We start from the raw sequence: 23192 nt of genomic DNA, 5'->3' as shown, positions 1-23192 counted from the left end.
ACTAAATATAACTAAAAATAATAGATTGAAAAATTAAGTTCATCTTACCTTATTATATGGGTTCACTCATTTCCCTTATGAATACCTTAAAATTTGTTTATAATACATTCAATATTATATATTTATTTTCAAATTATTGTTATATGTTACAACTATTTTCATCCTTTTATGTAAGCTTTAATAGATTTGATACCATCATTCAAAACTCAAATTGTGTTTAACAAATGGAACAAACTCCTATCTATAATAAAGGACATCAACCTAGGAGTATAAAAATGGTTAAGAAAATGAAGTAAATTTTCTAATCATGCGTTAACTCCACAAATCATGATTAATACTCTTAACACCTTGAAATTAGAGAATGCACATGGTTAGTTCCTAGAAATTAAGGAAAAGTAATGATTACAAGTAGAAAATATTGATGATATGGACAAATACATCACATGTGACACCTACGAGGAGTCTTAAAGGGCACAACAAACTATTGGAAGTTAGAAGGGTCACCTAGAAAGGTCAAACTACCATTGTGCTTGTGAAAGTGCATGCGGGTAGTTTAACAACTTAAAAATACACGACAAACTACCTTGATTTCGTCAAAGCTTCTCTCAAGTGTCATCCATAAAGTTTTCATCCTTTGTTAAGTTCCTCTAAACACTAGGAATGTACTCATGTACAATTCCTCTAATCTCATACTCCAAACTCTTGAATATTCCACTTGTTAGTGTTCCTTGGAATCTTTCTTTTATTTCTTATTTATTCTTCTTTGTCATCCTTCTTGCTTGTATTCCTTGAAGCTCCTCTTCTCTTCCTTCAACAAGCTATTCTTCATCTTTATTTACATCAAGACCATCCTTTCCTTTTAATCTTTTTCTTTTTCTTCTTTCCCTCCCTTTACATTTTCTTCTTTCTCTTTCCCCCTTCTTTCTTGATTTTTCTCTTCCCCTCCCCCCAAATTCTCTTGAAGTATTTTTGACTCCATTTTTCATCTCTTGTAGAATTTGATTGCATCTCACAATAGTTGAGAAACCAAGGATCATTCCTATCCAATCATATTTTCAATCAGTGAAAGTTCTTGTTTACTATTAAGATTATTTATTATCTTCCTTTCCTTATGATTTTGTCACCAGTATTGGTGTGGTTAGTTAAGAAAAATGATCCTCTCAACTTGGTTAATCACATATTGAAATTTGGTGATGTTCATATACTTTACTCTAGGTCCCTAAATTTGGAGTAACTTCGTGCTTGAGTTAGAAATTTCTTTGGAATAAGAAATTATAGATAAAGGAAGCTATTTATGTTTTTGATAAAATCTTAGGATATATGATATAGATGCAAAGGTGACTTAATCACAAGATTCTGGTTTTTATGCAGGGATAATGTCTTGTTTTACAACTATTTGAATGCTTGGAATTAAATGTTACTTAAGTTTTAATTAATACATGATTGGTTTTAGAATGCTTGAATTGAATGCTCTCAATGAAAAACTTATTTAGTGGTTGGATTATGCCCGTTTAGGTATATAATTATTAGAATAAAGTTAATTTCTATATTTTTTCATATAATAATTAATGAGTTTGATGTGGATGAATATACACACACATATTGAATTGAATGACCAAGGTGTTAGTTTTGAAATCGTGATTTAAGCTAAGAAGGGGGGTTGAATTGACTTTATAAAACTTTTTCGAAAGCTTAAATCTCTTTTCAATTGAATCAAATAGACTGAAAAGTTAGGATGTAAATGCAGCAGACCAATACACTTTCAATCGATTAAAACATAAAACAACAGACTAATTTGTTCTTAAACTATGAAACAATCGATTAAAAAGACAAATCAGTCGGCTAAAATACTGGAGATTTATGCAGAATGCAAAATTCGCAGATTTAACTCAAACAACAATCTTTTACATACAAGACTTGTTCCAATCAATATTTATAACAAGTATACAACCTTAGATTACACAAGAACGCATTAAATCACACCAAAGAACGAGTTGCTTGGTTTTCTTGAGTTTTTAAAGAGATTCAAAGTGAGTGAGATGAGGGATAGAGAATTGCACAATTGTTTTTATATTGGTTCACTCAATCACAGAGCTACATCCAGTTTATCAGGACAACCTGAGCTTGGTTTTCACTATATTCAAAAGTTTTACAAATCACACACCAAGATTACACTTTTGAACAAAGAAACTCATAAGATTTTTGACTCACACAAAAATCTAGACACACACCCTGTAAGAATCACACTTACAGACTTGAATCACATCAGACAAACCAACCAGAGGTACAAGAACATCCAAATATGATGGTGCCTGTGCCTAGCCAACCATACATGTGTTCTTCAAGCTACTCACCGACCAAAATGCCTCCAAGATCAACCAAGATCTTCAAACCACGAGTTGCAGCTGTGTATTGCAGAGAGAGAGGGTTTTCTAGAGAAGAATGACAAAGTTTCGTGCTTAAAAACTCATATTCGCACCTCTGCTATCGAAAACACAACATATATAGTCTGGTTTAAGTAAAAATAGTCGATTGAATTTTCCGTACAATCAGCTAATTTTACTTGACTTAAGTGAAATCAGTTGATTGAAAAATAATTCAACTGACTGAATGCATTCATACCAGAAATTGTATACTGCAAGCCTTTTAACCTGTTAAAACCCATTTTAACAGATTAAAAGAGACACACTAAGGCACACAAGACATCTAACCTATGTCATATAGTCTAACAACATGATATAATAACAAAATATTACATTTAACATGTTATTTTCAGATTTAATACACTAAAACTTAATTTTCAAGTGGATCTTCATTGATCTTCATCAAACACCTATAATCTTCATGCATATGACTTTATCAATTCTTTGCTTCAAGTTTGCTTGTACCAACACAAGGTTGAATTGGGATGCGTGAAAGATGATAAGTGAACAAATTATAAATTATATTGATCATTTTGAACTATTGAAAAGTATTTGTTGAAATGACTTCGAATAAAACATTTGAAAAATGATTTGTTTTCCACGAGGTTGATTTTATGATATTATTGCTCAATTGAAAATAACATTGCAACTCAACCCTATATTTGGTTACATTTTAGCTCAAACGAATTTAATTTTTCTTTCTTTATTTTCTTATTCTATCTTTAATAGATTGTATGTGGATGTTTATTGTAAATGTAAAGTGAATATTAATTTGTATATTTAATTGATTTATGATTTTGTTAAGTCATGTATGTTATATGAAAATGGTTGTTTTAGACTACCGGTAAGAATTGTATGAATTTGTAATTACATATATGATATGATATTAAAACTATGATTTGATTTGTGTGTTAAGGACTAACACCTTTATTGTAACCAAAATTCCCTTACGTTGTTGATAATCTAGGTCACATAAATATTAACATTAGGTGCTCAGGAACTAAAGGGGAGTTCTTACGCACCATGACATGTGTAGATGCATGAACCTAGATTCTAATAAACTTACTTTTATCCATTATTTTTAGATTCACTTATATATCTAGGTACTAATTTAAATTAAATATAGGTTTATATTGAAATATAATTTATACTAGTCTTTTGGAAGATATTGGTCAATATTATGGTTATTGAATAATTTTTTATGTATATTTGATGTATAAATCCATATGTAGTCTTTATAATTTTTGTGTTTTGGTATATTAATGAAATTATAATTTTTGTATATTTGTGTATTAATGAAATTTAATTGTTTTTCGTGGTTAATCATAATATTGCCTTATATATATATATTGTTTTTCTTAAATTAAAAACTTATTTTCAATAGTTTACTCTTTATGTGTGTTGTGATATACGATTGTTTTTCTATGTACATGAACAATACAAAAGACATCTACACCAACATCTCTTATGCAGGATATTGAAATTTATTTGTAATTTTTTAAATATTTGTATTTATATGCATATATTATATATATATATATATTAAATTCGTATTTTTAAATGTTATATAATTATGTAAAGGAGTTACAAAATTAATCAACATAGAAGTCAAAATAACACTTTTCCCAAACATTAAATAGGAAAACATAATGAAAAATTTTAAAGATAAAAGGTTATGTGAAATCTAATTGAATAGATAAAACACCATATGTTTTATGAAGTAAAATTAAATAATGAGAATTCAAATAATCTTTTACAATAAAAAGTATTATATTATAAAATAACAAAATGATTAGAGCCTATAAAAAAAATGTAAATTGAAATACAGGACAAACGATTTTTATAGCTATTGTTGAATTTTCCCATTAAACACCTAACCTGAACACGGTAATTTTGACTCCATTTTGAAACTAAGAACCCGTTTGAAATGAAGTCTCGATGAGTCTTTCATTTGTCAATCAATGAAGCAAATTTAACCAAAATAAAATACAGATGATTTAGGAAAATAAATATTTAACAAAAAAAAATTAAGTGAATATTTGAGAAAGTCTACGACATGGATGGGTTAAAGTTAATTTGTCGTTTTTAAAAAAAATAATGTTTATTCAAAACTATAGAAAACATTAACTTTTACTCAAGAAATTCTTTAACTGTTAAACTCCTCCTGTCTATTATTATTTCACTGGATCTCCAACAAGTTTCGAGCCTCTATAAATTAATTCCACAAACTCAATTATAAAATTTATGGCAAAATCAAAAAACTTGTAATGAAAAAGTTCAGTGTAAATAAAAAACCTAAATAAAATTTCTCAAATGATTTAAAAAGTTATTCACATTCTGAAGTTTTAGCCAAATGCACCAAAACAAAAAGCGTGCCTATGCTTTTCGGATAAGCAAAAAAGCGTGCGTAATTGCATTGTAGTTATTTTGACTGTCTCTGTTGTGGGCACCTTTGCGTTCTTGTTGTGGTCTGTCTTTTCTTCTTCAATTCACAGCAAAGTTAGAGAGCGAAAGGGAAAGCAACCGAACACGCTTGTAACTTCCCTAATTACCAATTTCCCATTTTCACTACGAATCTCGAGGGTTTTATTGGAATCGAAAGGTCTCTGATCGATTCTGATTCGGAAAATGGCTTCTTCGAGTGCAGCCGGTGCTGGATCCACCGACCCCACAGCTGCAAGAAGAAACACCAAGCGACCCAAGTGTAATGCACTCTGATCTCTCCGATCTCTCGTCGTTTTTCGCCTTTTTAGCTCCATTTTCAGTGGCCCTTTTCTCTTTTTTTGGCTTGTGATGCAAATTTCGTATTTGTTTTTGTTTGAGTTAAATTGAGTATGTGTTAGGAGGAAAAGGGGTTTTGGGTTTTATTTAGGTGCTTGGGTAAGGTGTATCGCTTGTGATAGTTCCCGTGTTAGTATTTAGTGCCTGAGAGTTCCTAGATTGATATACCCTTTGATGGAGTTCTATTTCATGAAGATATGATACTTTGTGGAAGCTAATGTCCTTTTTTTTATTTGATTTGATTTTCGGGTGTCGGTGTTTGTGTTACAAGAGGCTTCTGATGTGCATCGGTGTTTGTTGACTTAATGGAAGAGTTTCACGCAGTTGGATAGTGTGTGATGATTTGAGAACATTGTTTTTGTTTCTTTTTGTTCTTTTGGGTAGCAACAGAAAATTGAACTGATTATATCTTTTTGAAAATATAATGCTTTTCAGATTCAAAGTTTACCCAGCAAGAACTTCCAGCGTGTAAGCCAATTCTCACGCCACGAGCGGTAACACTAACTACTACTTTTTTGTAATTCACAGCTCGTGACTATATGTGTACCCTAAATGCATTTGAGTCCTTTTCTGTTGTCGTGATATTGCTGGTACTTAATTTTAGTTTTTCATGCAGGTTATTTCTGCATTCTTGCTTGTCAGCATAGTATTCGTTCCTATTGGAGTTGCTTCGCTAATTGCTTCGAGGAAGGTGATGTTGAGTGTTTTAAATGTGGTGATCATGCTCATAGTTTTATATAATGCTGAGTTTAACTTTCAATTTGTTGTATCTGTCAGGTTGTTGAAATTGTTTTTAGGTATGAATCCACGTGCATACCAAATAATGTTACTGACAAGGTAGCATACATTCAGAGTTCTGCAAATAAAGCATGCAACATAACACTACATGTAAATCTCCTTCGCACCTGTTTATCCATTTCATTTTACTCACATCTTTCTATTAAATCTGTTCCCATGATTGATAATAAATGGAGGTCTCATTGAGGCAATCTTTTCTTTCTTCAAAAAATTTTCTTTTGAAAAGGTGCACAAGCATATGAAGTCACCTATTCATGTCTACTACCAGCTTGACAACTTTTACCAGAATCATCGCCGGTATGTAACAACCCTTGTCTTCATGCTTCAGACATTCATTTTAACTGTTTCTAATCCACATTTACAAAGGGAGGGAAAAAGATCCTTTTATGAAACAAGGATATCCTGGTTCTTTCTCCACCAGTTTTTCCAAATATTTATTGGATGGGGGACTGCCCAGAAACTGATGCTTGTCCACCATCTTTTTTTATAATGCTTCTTCTCTCGAGCTTATTCTCATCACATACGTTAACTGTTTTGAAATTTATAAACCTAATGTAAAACTACTTTTCCAGTTTTACTATATACTCTGTATCATAGTAGGTAAATCCCTGATAGTAGTGTGGAGTAGCCAAGCCTGAAAAAGGCCATAATGGTATAGGTATAGCATCTTGGACAATCCTTACACCGAATAATGCCCATAGTGCATATAGTTTTTCATACATACACAAAATTTTATCACAATACAACTTCAAATGTTGTGTTTCACGTAATTTTAACTCTTGAATAGTTGTTTAATCCATTCAAGCTTACAAGTAATTAATGCCATACTTCTCTATTCAACTTCTGCACTAGATTGAACAACAACATTTGTTTTCTTGCTTGCTTGAGAAATAAGATTTCCACCCCTAAATACTTGATATCTGGTAGTAAAGTGCCTATATGTCGGGCATCCTACCCAATCAACATCACAATATCCAAAAACTTTGTTATTTTCCTTATCCTCATGTAATAGTCCTTGTTTAAGAGTCTTTTTGACATATCTAAGAATGTGTATGACAACATTTCAACGATCAATGTGACTATTCCACATAATTTGACTAACAACCCAGCTACAAAGGAAAGATTGGGTCTTGTGGTTGTGAGGTAAATATTTCCCAACCAATCTCCTATATCTCTTAGGATGTTTGAACAACTCACCATGATCATCATTAGCGTTTGATTAAGATCCATAGGACTATCAATGCACCTACCCTCACGCCCTCGACCTCCATGTCCGCCTCCTTTAGTGCCACATTCTCCTCTTCCTCGTGTGATAACCATGACAGATGGTTCCTCTAGTGCATGAGCCTCCTAGGGTTGAGGCATTGGGACACGAAGAAGGCGTGTGGTCAAGGTATCCATGGAAGGGACCTCATGACTAGTTAGAAGTTGATCTCTGATATGACCAAAATCTGGATGTAAAGAACAGAGGATCATCACCATATAATATTTGTCCAATCTCTTCTTAATTTTATCCCAAGATTCGACTTAAAAGAACATCCTCTGTTCTTCCATAACTGATTGGGCTTCAATCATGAAGGAGACTATATCATGGTCTGTCATTTGGAGTGATGGAAGTTTGTCAGCAGGTAGAGACGTTCGATGTTGTTGGCATAGATGTTTTGAGTTTTCGCCCAAAATGAGTGGCATGTTTTAAAAGCTCTAAGAGACATCAGAAGTCTTGGTTCCACGGATTGCACAACAAGGCACATAGTTGGAAATCGGTCTGTTTCCATTGTTCAGCTTTTTCAGCAGGCACATTACTTCCATTTTGCTCAAGGTGATCTTGATAACCTTGGCCAAGGAACCATATTTCAACAGATGCAGCCCGCGGTAGATAATTTTGTCCATTTAGCTTCTCAGAAGTAATGCGGGGCTTCTAGAGAGTGAAATAGGATTTCTAGTGGCCATTATTGACGAAAACAAGAAACCAGCGAGAAGGTGTGAAAACAGTAGGAAAAAGGAAAGCCCTAGGGTGACTTTCACAAGGGGTGACATTGAACCACGTTTGAACGAAACTTTGAAGGTCAAAACGGAGACAGGAAGGCCCGACGAGACTGGCAATAGCGGTGCGATGAAGGTCCGGTGAGCAGAAGGCGATGTGTGGGCGTCACGCGCCTAGTAGCAACGGTCAGAAGTTGAGCGCGTGACGATTGCGTGGATGAGAACTAGCCTCCGGCACTGGCAGGGTTGGCCTTCGCTTGGAGAGGCACTCCATATCCAGGGCTTGTCGGCGAAAGCTGTGGTGGCCGACGTTAGTGGCCAGTAGAGGATGATGAATTACAACAAAAACTGTGTCGGAGATGATGGAGACAGGTAGAGCGGGATCGATCCCGCTTTGATACCAACTTAAGATTAAACATAGAAAATATATGATTAAAGGACTGGAAAAACCCTCTCATGTATTTATATTTACATAGATTAAGAGTTGATACAATAGGGAGATGGGAGGTCAAGAGGCTACCCTAGACTCCTAGCTACAAAACTAGAAGCAATAATTAGAGGTAACCTAACACACTACTCCCGACTTTAGGTAGACTTAATAATTATTCCAACAATATTAAAGGGAAATCAATTTCCTAAAATGAAGGAAATAAATCTCTAGAAATAAAAACTCTATATTAGGAGCAAATTTACCAAATAAACTTACTCCCAATCCCTTAATTTTAGGGATTTCTTACAAACAAATCTATTTATTAATCAATTGATCTATATTTATTGTACAATAAACGTGCAATATTTACACCCAAATTTTTAAAAGTTTAGGTATTTGAGGATGTGAATGACAACATTGCAATGATTAAGACGAGAATCCTACATAAACTGACTAACTAGTTTGATTGCTAAAGACAAGTTAGGTGTAGTAGTGGTAAGATAAATAGGTTTCCCAACAACCTTTCCATATCTTTCTAGGTTTGAGAAGGACTCACTTCTGCCATTAATTTTTGGTTTGGATCCACTAGACTATCCATAGGCCTATAATCAATCATACATGTTTCTTGTTGGATGTATAAGGCATATTTTCTTTTAGAAATTATAGTACCTTCCTTTGATTGAGTTACTTCAATACCAAAAAAGTATTTAAGAGATTCAAGATCTTTGGTTTGAATGTGATTGTGTACACGCTTCTTTAGTTGAGAAGTTTTAGTGGCATCATTCCCGATAATGATCATATAATGAACATGCACAATCAAGTATACACATTTCTCAGGAAATGTATGATAATAACAAATTGAATCATTTACATCATACGTTTTGGCATAAAACTTTTACAATGTGGCTGAATTTTTTAAACCTAACATGTGGGAATTATTTAATACCATACACAGATTGGTGTAATTTATAAACTAACCCACACATCAATGTAGATTTCTCCATCAAGGAAGACATTCTTAATTTCCAATTGATAAAGAGCAAGTACCTTCTTAAAGAGCCATGGGTCAACCAGGATCGTCATTATCATGAGTTGTTTTATGGGCAGATAGTGGCCAAGGACATGAAAAAGACGACTCATTATGTAAATTTGGATCAGTCCTGTGCGTTCTGTGCTAATAATGGATTGGTGGAGGTGATGATGGTTTTGGTAGACTTGGAGGAGAGGAACCTAGTAGACATGTAGTACTTTTAGTTTTTGGAGAATAACAACGATACTCTTTTTAGAGATGAAAATATTCCAAGAAGACACATTTGAGAGCTCTTGTAGAGATGTTATCCAACCTAGGGGACACATCATGAACAAAACATACATACCCAAAAACACAGTGAGACACATGAAATAATGGTTGATTGAGAAATAGGATAGAATGGGGAATGTTATTGTGAAGGGAGGAAGAGAGCATTCCATTTACGAGGAAGCAGCAAAAATAGCATCACCCCTATAAACTAACGTTATGACATCAATCAATAAGGTACAAGTAGTCTCCAACCAAATGTTTACTTTTGTCTCTCTACCATACCATTTGGTTGAGGTTTATGAGGATTGATATAAAATGCCATGTAAAAAACTTAGAGGAGTAGAAAAGCTAGAAGAATAGTATTCTTTGGCATTATCAATCTCATAAATTTTTATAACTTAGTCAGATTTATTTTTTATATTTCATTAAGGAAATGCACAATCATATACAATTTTGGATTGATCTTTCATTAAACAAACTCAAGTACAATGAGAAGATTCATCATTAAATGTAGCAAAATATCAAAGCCAAAATGAGGTGACTTGGCTTGGACCTCAAATGTCATAATGAATTACAAAAAAGGTATTATTACATGTCTTGTTTTAAGTCTCTTTGGGAAGGAAGATCAATCATGTTTGCCTAGTTGACATGGCTCACTTTAAGAAATGAAATTTGTCGAGGTTAGGCACCATTTTTTTAATACATGCAAAAGTTTATGAGATGGGGATACAAAACATGATAAGGAAATTCTGGTTCCATATAGTAAAGCCTCTTAGCTTCATGTCCTTCACCAATCACTTAATCCTTATTGCGCTCATATATTCAAAATAATTGGCATCATATGTTACAGTACAATTTAATGACTTATTTAATTACCTTAGAGAAAGACGGACTTGACCAATTCCCTGAGAAACATCATTAGACCCATTCACTATACTAATAAAATGGGAACTTTAGGAGAAGAGATGGAAGTAAATAATGAAGTTTTAATAGAAATAGGATCAGAAAGAAGCACCTGAAATGTCCATGGGCTTTGACTTTTCATGTTGAGAAATGCAAGTTGTTGACAAGCTAGATTGGGTGGAAGTTTGTGCCTAAATACTATACTTTAACTTCAATACCTAAATTCATGGTAAAACTTTGGTTCTACCCTCTCGTATTTGAATACAATGGTTGTCTTATCAATGAAGTCATGTAAAGAAAAGCAATTTTCTTTGGTGTGACTCGTTCTCTTAAAATAAGTGCATTGAGGACGTCTGCGATCACTTCATTCTCTGCTATTTCCATAATCTCCTCTTTTGTAGAAAATACCATGATAGATGATTAAGTAGAATAATGAATATTTCTGCTGGTAAGAATGTGAACACGAAGTTGTTATGCTTTCCATATCATGGAATTTCTTGACAAGTTAGGATTCGGTGCCAAACTGACCAAATCTTGGATGCATGGGACAAAGAATTGTAACCAAATAGGACTTGTCCAACCCCATAATCTCTTCCAAGGATTCAACTTCTATAAACATCATTTCTTCAGCAGCTGGTTGTACTTCAACAATAAGAGAAGTCATTTCATGATGTGTTTGTTTGAAAGATGCTAATTTATGAGCAGTCATATGGGCATAGAATATCATTTGAAAAAAAAAAAAACTCTTAACCTTCAAAAAAGAGGGACACGATTTGAATGCTCCAAGAGTTCCCAATATATTGGGTTTCAGAGATTGTCTCTAGGCGTAAAGCTGAAATTCCATATTTTCCCACTATTTAACTTGGTCTGATGGAATTTTACTACCATCTTCCAAGTGGTCATGAGAAACTTGGCCAAGAAGCCACAATTCATCAAATGCAAACCAAGACGAATAATTTTTGCCATTAAGCTTATTTGAAGTAATTGGGGGTGATCCAGGAAATTGTAGGACAAGTGCAGAGGTCAATGCAAATTAGAAACAAATATTGCAGGGGTAAAGAAAGAACTTTCGAGGTGTTCAAATGGGGGCCCAGACTTTAATAGGTGAGAAAGGAGGAAAAGGAGGTTGGAATAAGGGACAAGAGGGGCTGACAGGAGCAATGAGGCAGAGTAAGATCGTTCCAACAACTGGAAGGTGGCATGTGGGCTACACACACCCTGGTTGTTCATTCACGATGTTATGCATGGCAGTGTGTGAGGAGGATTATGCCTGTTTGCTCAGTTGGTTCTCCATCGCACAGGGACGCACCCTAGGTATGGTACATCGAAAAAGTGGTTTTACACAATGGACAACAACAGATGATGATGGTGACTACTGGTTTACATCTCTCGGCAAGACGAACACAGTGAGATGCTCATCAGAGAGAAACAACAGTGATAGCCAGCAACAGACAATGGTGGACTCACATAACATTGACGAAGAAATCAAGATTAACCAGCAAAGATATGAACTGGAGATATAAGTATAGAAAATACGCTTTGGAGAGTAATTCATCTGTCAGCTCATTCATTCATTTACAGGAGTTCGTTACATCGAAGATACACGAAAATGTAATGTTCAATCCTACACGTATGGGTCAGATGGGTAATACTATGCATAAGTTGACCTATTCTAACAAGTTAACCCATCTAAATAAGTTACACAATTCTTACAAAGTCGCAACTATCATTAAATATATTATTAGATAACATTATTATTTGTAACTCCTAGAACTATATGGAATTGTTAGATAACAAATTATTATTTGTATGCATGTAATGTATAGAGGCATCCACATATCTGATATTTTCCCCCTATACTCATCTTATATTTAGAGTACATTGCCATTTTAATGTCTTTGATTGGTTGTTTTCCTCAACTGTTTCAGTCTCTTAATATATTCTCTTATAAGCATGGCAATTTTGTTTACTTTAGATATGTTAAAAGCCGAAGTGATGAGCAATTGAGGGATCATAATGAAGAGAACTCCACAAGTGCGTGTAAGCCTGAAGATACAGCCAATGGAAAGGCAATTGTACCTTGTGGTCTTATAGCTTGGAGTTTATTCAATGACACTTACAGTTTCTCCCGGGACAACAGGAATTTGACAGTGAACAAGGAAGGCATCTCTTGGAAGAGTGATAGAGAGCACAAATTTGGAAAAGATGTTTTCCCTAAAAACTTCCAGAATGGTTCTATTAGAGGTGGTGCAATCCTCAATGAATCCGTACCAGTGAGTATTTTTATGAACTTTTGTTTTAATTGGATTACAATTCTATCCTCAAGTGTGTTTACTTTTCCTCACAAGGTTCAGCTATGAAATTAGATTTTAGCCTTCATTTACCCTTGCATGGGCTTTGTGTTATGCATTTATCTTTTAGTTTATTTGTTGTTGCTGCTACTACTGCTCTTTATACTTGTATTCGTAATTTATATATGGCAATGATTCTTCACATGGAAAATTATTGATGTTTCACATATTTGCATAGTTTAATATAAAAATTTCAATTGCTTCCCTTGATATTCATATGTTTCATCTCGTAATTAATCAAAGTTTTGTCAATCAATGGGGGATATTTTACTGTCTTTTTTGGAATGTTTTATGGAACAGTTGAGTAAGCAGGAGGATCTTATTGTCTGGATGCGAACCGCTGCTTTGCCAACTTTTAGGAAGTTGTATGGAAGGATAGAGGAGGATCTGAATGAAGGTGATACCATAAATGTAATACTGCAAAATAACTATAACACATACAGTTTTAATGGCAAGAAAAAGCTTGTATTGTCAACTACTAGCTGGCTTGGTGGGAAGAATGACTTCCTGGGCATTGCCTATCTCACTGTCGGAGGATTGTGCTTCTTTTTGGCTTTGGCTTTTACCATTGTATATTTTGTCAAGCCAAGGTAAATACTTGAAATCCACTATATTGCTTTTGGGTTCAGACCATGAAAGTTCATTTTGTGACTAGCACTTGTTTTGATAGGTTAGGGAACTTGTTTTGGTCTAATTAAGGATACATGTAGGGGAAAAACTTGATGTACCAATGTTATAGTAGACATAAATATTAAGGTATATGTTAGTAGGGGTATGAAAGGGGGAGGAGTCCAGAAGGTGGCAAATTATGTTTCTCTTTTTTTTTTTTCTTTTGTAGATATCATTTTGGTATACATGTTGGGGTAAACCAATTGCCTCTTCTCAATATATACTTACTGTTACTGACCAAAAAAAAAATTGAAAGTAAATTTTTATGGAAGGGAAATTCATGGGGTAGCATACTAATATTAAGAGTGCCTGCATCTATTTCGGTCTCTGTTGACTCAACTGTTTGTATGAAGTAGTTTAGGATCTTGTTCTTAGCTCCTTTCTCCAATTGAAATATGTTTAAAAAAATTTACAATTATGATTTGTAAAACACGCAAAAGCCTCAAAGAATACCTGTTTTAATGCTTTTCTCATGAATTTATTTCACATTTTTCTTTTTATTTTCTTGTTCTTTTTCTAGAAGTACTTACGGAGAACTGAAATTCACCCATGCTTAAACGGCTACTTGAAGTAGCAATTTTGAATTATTATCAACGCCTAACTTATCTTTCCATCTTTGTAGGCAACTTGGAGATCCCTCATATTTGTCATGGAATAGAAATCCAGGAGGGCACTGATCAGAGAAACTCATCATGCTTGTTTGTCATTTTCCATGGTTACAGGGCTCTTAGGTAATTCTACAAATGGGGTAGTAGTTTTTGTACATGAATGTTACCCAATTACTAGTAGCCCTTGTCAATTTAGGTGTTCTTATCATCATCTACAAGAAAACCAAAACACTTTTTTGTATGTTGTGCATCAGAATTTAATGTTGTATGCCCCTCTCACAATATATAGCATTCGAGTATATGTTCTAGTTGCACTTCACACCATGTAGAAAAAAATCGTGCTACTCATAGTTTAGGTTAAGGAAGAAATTAAACCTGGAAAAAGTGGATTTTAAGAGTTCAACTGAGCTGTATACTGAACTGTTCATATGTTAGTAAACGAGCTCTGTATTAAAATAAGAGACTAAAATATACGGTTATACTTAGGATTTTACCAATTGCTTTCTCTTGTGGATTTTCTTCTGTTGGGTGACATGGACAAAACATGCATATGGAAAAAAAGAGTGGTGGATATGGTAAAACAAAGTGGCTTGACAATGAATCCAACAAAATTTCTGAAAGTTTCTGCAACGGCAAATTCTTTTTGTCCTATACTTTTGGGAATATTAAAAATTTCGTTTTATTCTTTTTGGATTATATAATTCAGTAGTTGGAAATGACTTTTAATTATGTAATTTGGAAACTATATTCTTCTTATTCTTCGTTTTGAAAATCATTTTAAGCTTTTGAATCATACCATTCAAAAGTTGAAAATAGGTTTTGGATTATGCAATTTAGAAGTCTTTTTGTGAGAAAAATTTTCTAGATTGTGAAGTTAAAAATAATATTTTTGTACAATTTGAGATGTTTATTGGTTGTACGATATTTTTTTTAGAAAATTAAGGACGACCATGTAGGACAGATTGAATCATAAGTTTACAAAGTGAAATTTTTCATTCATAATTTTTTTTTATAATAATTAATTAATAATTTCTTATTTTGTAAATTGGTAATTAAATTTATCATTATAGTAATTAATAATGTTTTTATTAATTTTAAAATAATGTTTTTATTCAAGATTATAAATCATTTTCTTTATTATTATATGAAACAAAATTATGCTTATATATATATTTTAAAATTATATTTATATATTATTATATTATTTATATTAATTTTATATTATGGAAGTTATAATAAAAAATAAAATAAAGATAAAATAAAAATCAATTTGATGGAAACGTTGGTTAATAGAAGAGATTAGGTATTTGTCTCTGACTATAAGGTTGTTTCATACACTAAGTCATCATCAAAGTGTGAGAGGAGAAAGAAAGATAAAATGATAGTTTGAGAAACTCAGGTTGGAGAATAGAGATTGAAGTATACATTCTCACATGATTTTTTACGGATCAAGGTTAGTATCTATTATGATTTATATATGTTAGATTTATGATTCCCCTATTATGATATTTGTCCCAAATTAAGTTTTCCTAAATTATTGTGAACTCTAATTATAATTTTAGGAATTCTTGAGATCGGCATGAAATCTAATTAAATTCTTCCCATAATTAGTATAACCCTAATTATGAAATTTAGGGAGTTTGTGTCTTTTGCTGCGTATGGTAAACTTTTGAAAGTTTTCAATTTATATAGTGATGTTTATTTAATTAAAGTGGTATGGGTTTTGTTAGGTTTTTCAATGTGATAACTGTGATTTGTGAAGATAAATTTTATCTTTATCTAAATAGGTAAGAGGTGATAAATTTATATCAGAAAAATTATGATAAAGAGTAAAAGAATTTTTTTTTTCAAGAGGAAGGCATGCTTCTACAAGAACAAAACTTAAAAATTCCATGAGAAACCAATAATTGAGAAAATGAAAAATAACTCTCTAAAGTTCCTATAGTTACATATAATGAATTGAAAATTCATTAGAATGCAATCCAGGAAAACATCATCAAATTTGACAATACTCCCAAATCAAATTGATGAGTGCGTATTTTTGCCCTGTTTAATGTTTAATACTGGATTTTTAATTGAATTTTGTTCTTAAAAGATTGATTTAATTGGGTTTTCTTATAATTGTGTTTATTAAGCATGAGATACAAAAAGATGTTACAAAAATATTGATTTAATTGAGATTTTTTATAATTCAGTTTATATCATAAAATATAAAAAATAATAACTACCAAATCTTTTTAAATATGACAAGATCTTCTTAAATCTTTTTAGATCCACAACAAACAAATATATCTTGAAGATATTAAATTAGTTAGAAGATAATTTGAGAAGATTGCAAAGGGCTGATTTGGAAAATTAATACAAATATTAGTTGGTGATAATTTATCATTATCGCAACCAAAATCGCGATGGGAGACGAACAAAAAATTAAATTTTGAAAAAAATATAGTTTGGAATCACCATTTTATTATGAAAAACTACGAAAAAACAAAAAAGATAACAAGGTCTGCGAAAAACCAGATTTTTTATCCGGGAGTCGGTTACGTGTAGAGAAGTTATTAGCACCCCCACAACGCCCGTCCTAAGACAGTACCTTTAATTAAACATGCAAAGGGATGTGGTTTTCAAAATATTTAATTTTCCCAAAAATAATAATAAAAGAAACAAAAATATTTTTTTGATTTTTTGGGTCCGACAAGGATTGATCCTCACTCCTACATATCTCCAATTACAATAGAAAATCAAGGTTACAGAGTTCTTTTATGAAAAACTATTCGGAAAAAATATTTGGAAAATGATTTGACTTTTTCGGTAATTTTGAAAACTTTTTTATTTAAATTTTTAGTATTTGGAATTATTTTAAAATTGGTGTCACGCGACGCGAGCGACCAGACAGACACTGAAAATATTTTTTTTAATCTTTATTTTTTCACTTTTTTAATCTTATAAATTTTTAATATTTTTTAAGTTATTTAAAAGTCGATGTGAATGTCACTACGACGTGAGGAACTAGATATATATTAGGGAGTAAACAAAGAAAACTATTTTTTTTTTATTTTTAGATCTTATAATATTTAAAAAATATATAAATTGGGTGTCACGCAATGCAAGCGGCCAAACAAACACTAAAGAAAAAGGAAAAAATATTCTTTAGCAATTTAAAAAAATATAATGAAAATTGAAAAAAAAAATCAAAAGAAAAAAGAAACTAGCAAAATTTTCAATATCTCTTCTTTTATATCAATCTCACCCTCTCATCTTTTACATTACAACTACCTTTTCTTTTATCTTTTTCTTGTCTCCTTTTATAATATTTTTGTTTTTTTTTTCAATAGAGATAAAAATGAGATGTGTCTGTGTGGATGGTAATAAGAAAATGTTTTTTTTTTTCTTTTTCAATGTCTATCTATATTCACATATTGCACTATTAATGCAATCCTAGTTTTAATTGTAATATAAGGAAGAAATTGATCATGGTAACAACATACTATGAGAATCAAATCATAGCACAATATCAATCAAGATTTGTAATATTGATTCTAACCATTAAAGCACAAAATCAATCCCAATTAGTAATATTGATTCTAACCATTGGAAGAAATATTGCTTCTAATTAGTAGAATCATATCACTATACTACTAAAAAAACTCATATTTCCTGCCAATTTTGTTTTGAATTTTTTTTTTTGCAGAAAATACTTACAAATTTTGTTATGAAAAAAAATTTGCAAGAAATTGCTGCCAATATTTTTGCAAAATATTTTGTATAAAACACTTTTCGCAACAAATATTGTAGAAAATACTTACGAATTTTATAATTTTGTAGGAAATAATTACCCACGAAGGAATTTCCTACCAATTAAGATTCTTAGAAAAAATAGCAGGAAAAAGTCTTTTCTTGCAAATTTTTTTAACAAATTTGCAAGAAAATTCCCATGTAATATGAGAATTTTTAGTAGTTACTTTCTCTATTAGAAACAAAAGGTAGAAAATATGTTGAGTTATTGGGTTCATGAAGAAGAGTGTGATAATTAATAACAAATTAGGCTCTTCATTCTTTTTTTTTTCTTTTAAAATTAAAGTTTGAAAATCTTTAAAGAGTTTAGGGTTTAGGGTTTAGGTTTAGGGTTTATGGTTTAGGGTTCAACTTTTTTTTTTTACCATTCACTAAAAAAACATTTTTTTTATTTTTTTATTTTTTTTTTTGAAATGAAATTTATTCATCCAGACGAAATTGAGTGTTGACAATAATATATCTTTAAGTAATTAACTTATTTAATTATATCAGATATTTACATTATCAACCAACTATATTTGTCAAATAGTCTATATCTCTCCAATTTTTTTTTAAATATTCATAATCACTATAAAGCTAAATGATATTTATCTTTATCTTTATTTTAAAAGATATTTGGCAGATTTTAGAAACAGAAAAGTCCTGTCCAAGTCCTATATAGAGAGACCAAGGGAAAGTAGAAAAAACAAACTCGACACTTTGGAGTTTAGGAACCCTTAGGGGGCCTAATTCCGCTCTCTCTTTCTCTACATTCTCTTCTATTTTTATTTTATTTTATTTTGTATTTCATAGAGGGCTAAGCTTCAAGGTTTGATTCCATTGTAATTTCATTATGAATTCTAAGGTTAGAATGAAATAATTTCTTTATTCTTTTTCTTATTGTTGAGGATTTAATTTATTTATGTCTTTTATCTTTGAATTACGTGAAAAGTAATGGGTTTTACATTATATCTAATTTAGTGAGATGTTTTAATGTATATGCATATCAATCATGAGTTCAAGGGTTTTTAATATTAATTGAGAATTTACTTTGATTAAATTTAGAAACTTTTATGTGATTGAATGTGTTTTTGCCAATGATTGAGAATGTACTTTGGTTAAATTTACTATGATTAATCTACAAAGTTCTTGGTTTGGATTGAGAATTTACTTTGGTTAATAGTGAGAACGTCAACAAATTAATTGAAAATTTACATTGATTAATTTGTAAATCTATAACAATCATTAATTGAACAATAATCTTTAGATTACCACCGATGAATCTATTTTGAAAAAGCAGTAGAATCAATCTATTTTCTTTACTATTGTTTTTATCTTATTTTATCTTTTTCCAATTTTATTTCTTTGTTCCTTATTTCATTTGATTAACTCTTTTGTATAGTTTTTATAAAAACTAATTTGTTAGAAATCAATTTCGTATTCGCTGGGAGATGACTTAAGGTTACTTTACCCTTTCTATTTTCTTTACTACTATCTTAGCAATACTGAAGTTGCTATAGTTTAGTAGTATTAATTTGATCGCGTCAACGACAGTGTTATCAATGATGTACAAAGGGTTATATAAAATGGTTCATATCAAATGCATTTAAAAAATTATTTGTGGTCTGATATTATGATATGATAATGAATGATAGTCATATTTTTTTGGATTATACTATCATGTGTAAGTTTTGTTATGTTTTGCAATGTGATAATTGTAATTTGTGAAGATAAATTTTATCTTTTTCTAAATAGGTGAGAGGTGATAAATTTATATAAGAAAAATTATGGTAAAGAGTAAAAGATTTTTTTTAAGAGGAACACATGTGATGAAGATGAAAAAAATTATCTACATAAACTAAACATAGAAAAATTTCATGAGAATTCAAGAATTGAAGAAATGAAAAAATAAATCTTTAAAGTTCATAGAGTTACATATAAGGAATTGAAAATTCATTAGAACGCTATCTAGGAAAACGTCATCAAATTGATGTCGTACAAAGGGTTACTAAAATGGTTCCTTCATATCAAATGCATTTAGAAAATTATTCGTGATCTAGTATTATGATATGATAGTGAATGATAGTCATATTTTTTTGGATTGTACTATCATGTGTGATTGTTTTGAGGAAATGAAGATAGAAAATGAAGAGTTTTCTTTTTAATTAAAAATAATAATTTATTTGTAAAAAAATTAATTTAGTCCTCTAAATTTGTTGTCCAAGTTTCATCGCTGAATATATACCAACATAATAAAAAAATATTATGCATATTCATGACTCTCGATCAATTTCATTATTGATAATTGACATTATCATGTTTTTAATTAATTTACTTTTATGTTTGGATTTTATTTGATATTTCAATGTTTATTGAATAAAATTGAAAAAGATAAAACATGGAATACATTTTGCAAATAAGTGCAAATAAGTTGAAATATTGACTAATCAAATATTATCAGCATAATAAGTGGAATATTGGCTAGTCAAAGATTATAAAAAAGGATATATATCCACAAAGTTAGTTATTCAAATTACAAATGATAAGATTTGAAGAATATATAAAAGATATGAAATTTACAAAGATTAAAAGATATATCCCAAAGATTATCTACTACAATTTATTAAAGTACAAAATCAAGTCCATGAAAGTCTATAAATTAAGGGTCTGGCATAGGCCAAACACAGACTTGGAGAGAAAGAAATTTCATATCTCTACATTTGAAGGTAGAAGGACATTATGAAGGATGAATGCATTCAATTTCAACATCAGTCTAGTATTCAACATGCCTAGGAGTAGCTAACTCCCTCATTCACGGGAGTTGGGTGTAATGTATTCTTAATTCTTTGTGTATTCCATTAATTAATATATTTTTTTCCATCACTCTTGTGTTCTATTCTTGTTTTAACTGCATGATAATTATTGACTGCATATTTGTGGGTAATTATAGATAACTAATTGATTGTGCATCTAGACATAGAATACATCATTGGTCATTCATAACATCAGAATTTTGATCAGTAATGCGAACTCTTAATAAGGAAAGGTATAAGACATTAGGGTTCTTATTAAAGTTTAGACTTGTCGCTAAGACATCAAAACTTGTTACATAAGGTGTAAATACGAGAGTACGAATTAGAAGAATATTATTTTGGTGTTTTTGCTTTGAATTGGATCATGAAACCCAATCCAATGAAGCTTTTATATGATATTTTTTCTCAATGAATCTATTTGTTTCCATTGTGTCAATTTCTATCTATATTTTACATTTTAATTCTACATTTATTTTTCCTTTAAACCATAATTGATTTATCGATAATAAATCAATTAATTTAAACCACATTAGTACCTATGGGATACAATATATGGACTTGTCTATTTTATTGTTTATACGATTTGGTACACTTATAAATCCCGTAACAATTATTATAACATTTTAATTTACATACACTTTCCATAAATACAAATTTTATTACTATTATTATTATTATTATTATTATTATTATTATTATTATTATAATAGTAACAAATAATTTCTATATCGTGAATCTACGATTAACATTAATAAAAGACAAGCTAAAACATTTCATTTAATATAATGTTTAACTAAAATGTCTAATTTGAAATTTTAATCATATAACTCACATCACTGATCACTTATTATATCAATTTTATAATTTAACATAAATAAATCTATATCTAAATATTATTAATATCTTTGATTTCATGTGTCAATATATATATTTGTTTGACTATATATGCATGTCTTCTAATTACAAATTTCAACATCAATTTTATATTTTTATTTTGTACGGGATTATAATTCATAATATACATACATTTTACTTTAATATTGACACGGGCATACACATTTTATTTTAAATATTATATCTATAATTATATAATTACAAAATTTAAATCTAATTCTTAAATAAACAAATTATTTATACAAATATAATAATAATTACATTAACTTTTTCTAATAACATTTTCATTTAAAAAAACTCAAAAACCATGACCTGTGCATAAGCACGAGTCTCAAACTAGTGTTTGACAAAAATGAAGGTAGTGCAAATGATGAAGGAGAATGCAGGGTACTGCGTTGAAGTGATGAAGAATAGAATCTCTGGATTTCGTGAGTCCTTAATGGCAACAATAGTTTAAAGCAATGCTTTTCATTTTTTTAATTAATCATGAAAAGTACGGACTAGGCCGATAGAACAATTTTAAACTTTTTAAATAAACTCAGAAATTAATCCGGAAAATTTAATTTTAATTAAAAAAATTACATAATACATGTTAGACACATGTCACCCCATTTTTCAGTAGCCCAAGTGCTAAATTGAAACGTTGTTGGCCTAGGATAAACTTTAATGTCATTGAAAAATTGGGATCAAAACTAATGTTTTTAAAAGTACAAAGACCAAACAATATCAAAGTTTCAACCAAGGACCATTTTCAATTTTACGTAATACTTTAAGAATTGAAAACATATTTATCCTTAATAATAATAGTAATAATAATTATATTATTAATATTAGGTTAAATTACTCTTTTAGTCTCTCTATTTGTTATGAAATTTTAGTTTGGTCCTCAAGTTTTTTATTGTTTCAATTTGGTCCTCATTTTCTTAAAAATGACTCAATTTGGTCCCCACCGTTAACTTTGATCAGATGGTGTTAAAGTCAATGCCACATGTTAATTTCTGATTTTTTTGATTTTTTGATTTTTTTGAATTTTTTTAAATTTTTTTGAATTTTTTACACGTGTCACTTCATAGTTGTGCTACGTGTTAAAGTGACTCAATTTGATCCCTATATTTGTTTTTAGTTTCAATTTAGTCCCAATTTTTGTAAAAAGTGAAGTAATATTGTCCTTCCTTAAATTGAAACTAAATTTACTTTTTTATAAATTTTATGGTGATATTCTTACTAAAATTAATGTTTTTAATAAATATTTTTATAAATATTTTAAATTAACTTTAAATTCTATATAAAACATTAGATTTTGGTTTTGCTTTAAACTTGAAATTTAGTTCGTAAACTTATGTGTGACAAGTTATTTGATTTTTAATCTTCACTAAGTTTGTATAATATGATACACTTGATGTCTTTATATATGATGACAAAATTGTTAATTTTTGAAATTAAGTTTGGGGTTTAACTTTGTTTA

General features: G+C 30.5%; 1 protein-coding gene across 1 annotated transcript; it reads left to right on the top strand.

The window, feature by feature from the left end:
• The first annotated feature begins 4821 nt into the window (after positions 1-4821).
• LOC114193643 (ALA-interacting subunit 3-like) lies at positions 4822-14560 on the top strand. Its single transcript, XM_028083525.2, has 8 exons — positions 4822-5127; positions 5640-5698; positions 5821-5895; positions 5982-6092; positions 6229-6299; positions 12594-12891; positions 13270-13559; positions 14261-14560. The coding sequence occupies exons 1-8, from the start codon at positions 5052-5054 to the stop codon at positions 14313-14315; spliced, it is 1035 nt and encodes a 344-aa protein (XP_027939326.1). The 5' UTR covers positions 4822-5051; the 3' UTR covers positions 14316-14560.
• Positions 14561-23192: the final 8632 nt, after the last annotated feature.

Source organism: Vigna unguiculata, chromosome 1 (genome assembly GCF_037176805.1).
Source record: "Vigna unguiculata cultivar grain cowpea cultivar isolate G323 ecotype 2 chromosome 1, ASM3717680v1, whole genome shotgun sequence".
Taxonomy (NCBI): Eukaryota; Viridiplantae; Streptophyta; class Magnoliopsida; order Fabales; family Fabaceae; genus Vigna; species Vigna unguiculata.
This window is presented reverse-complemented; position numbering and strand designations above follow the sequence as displayed.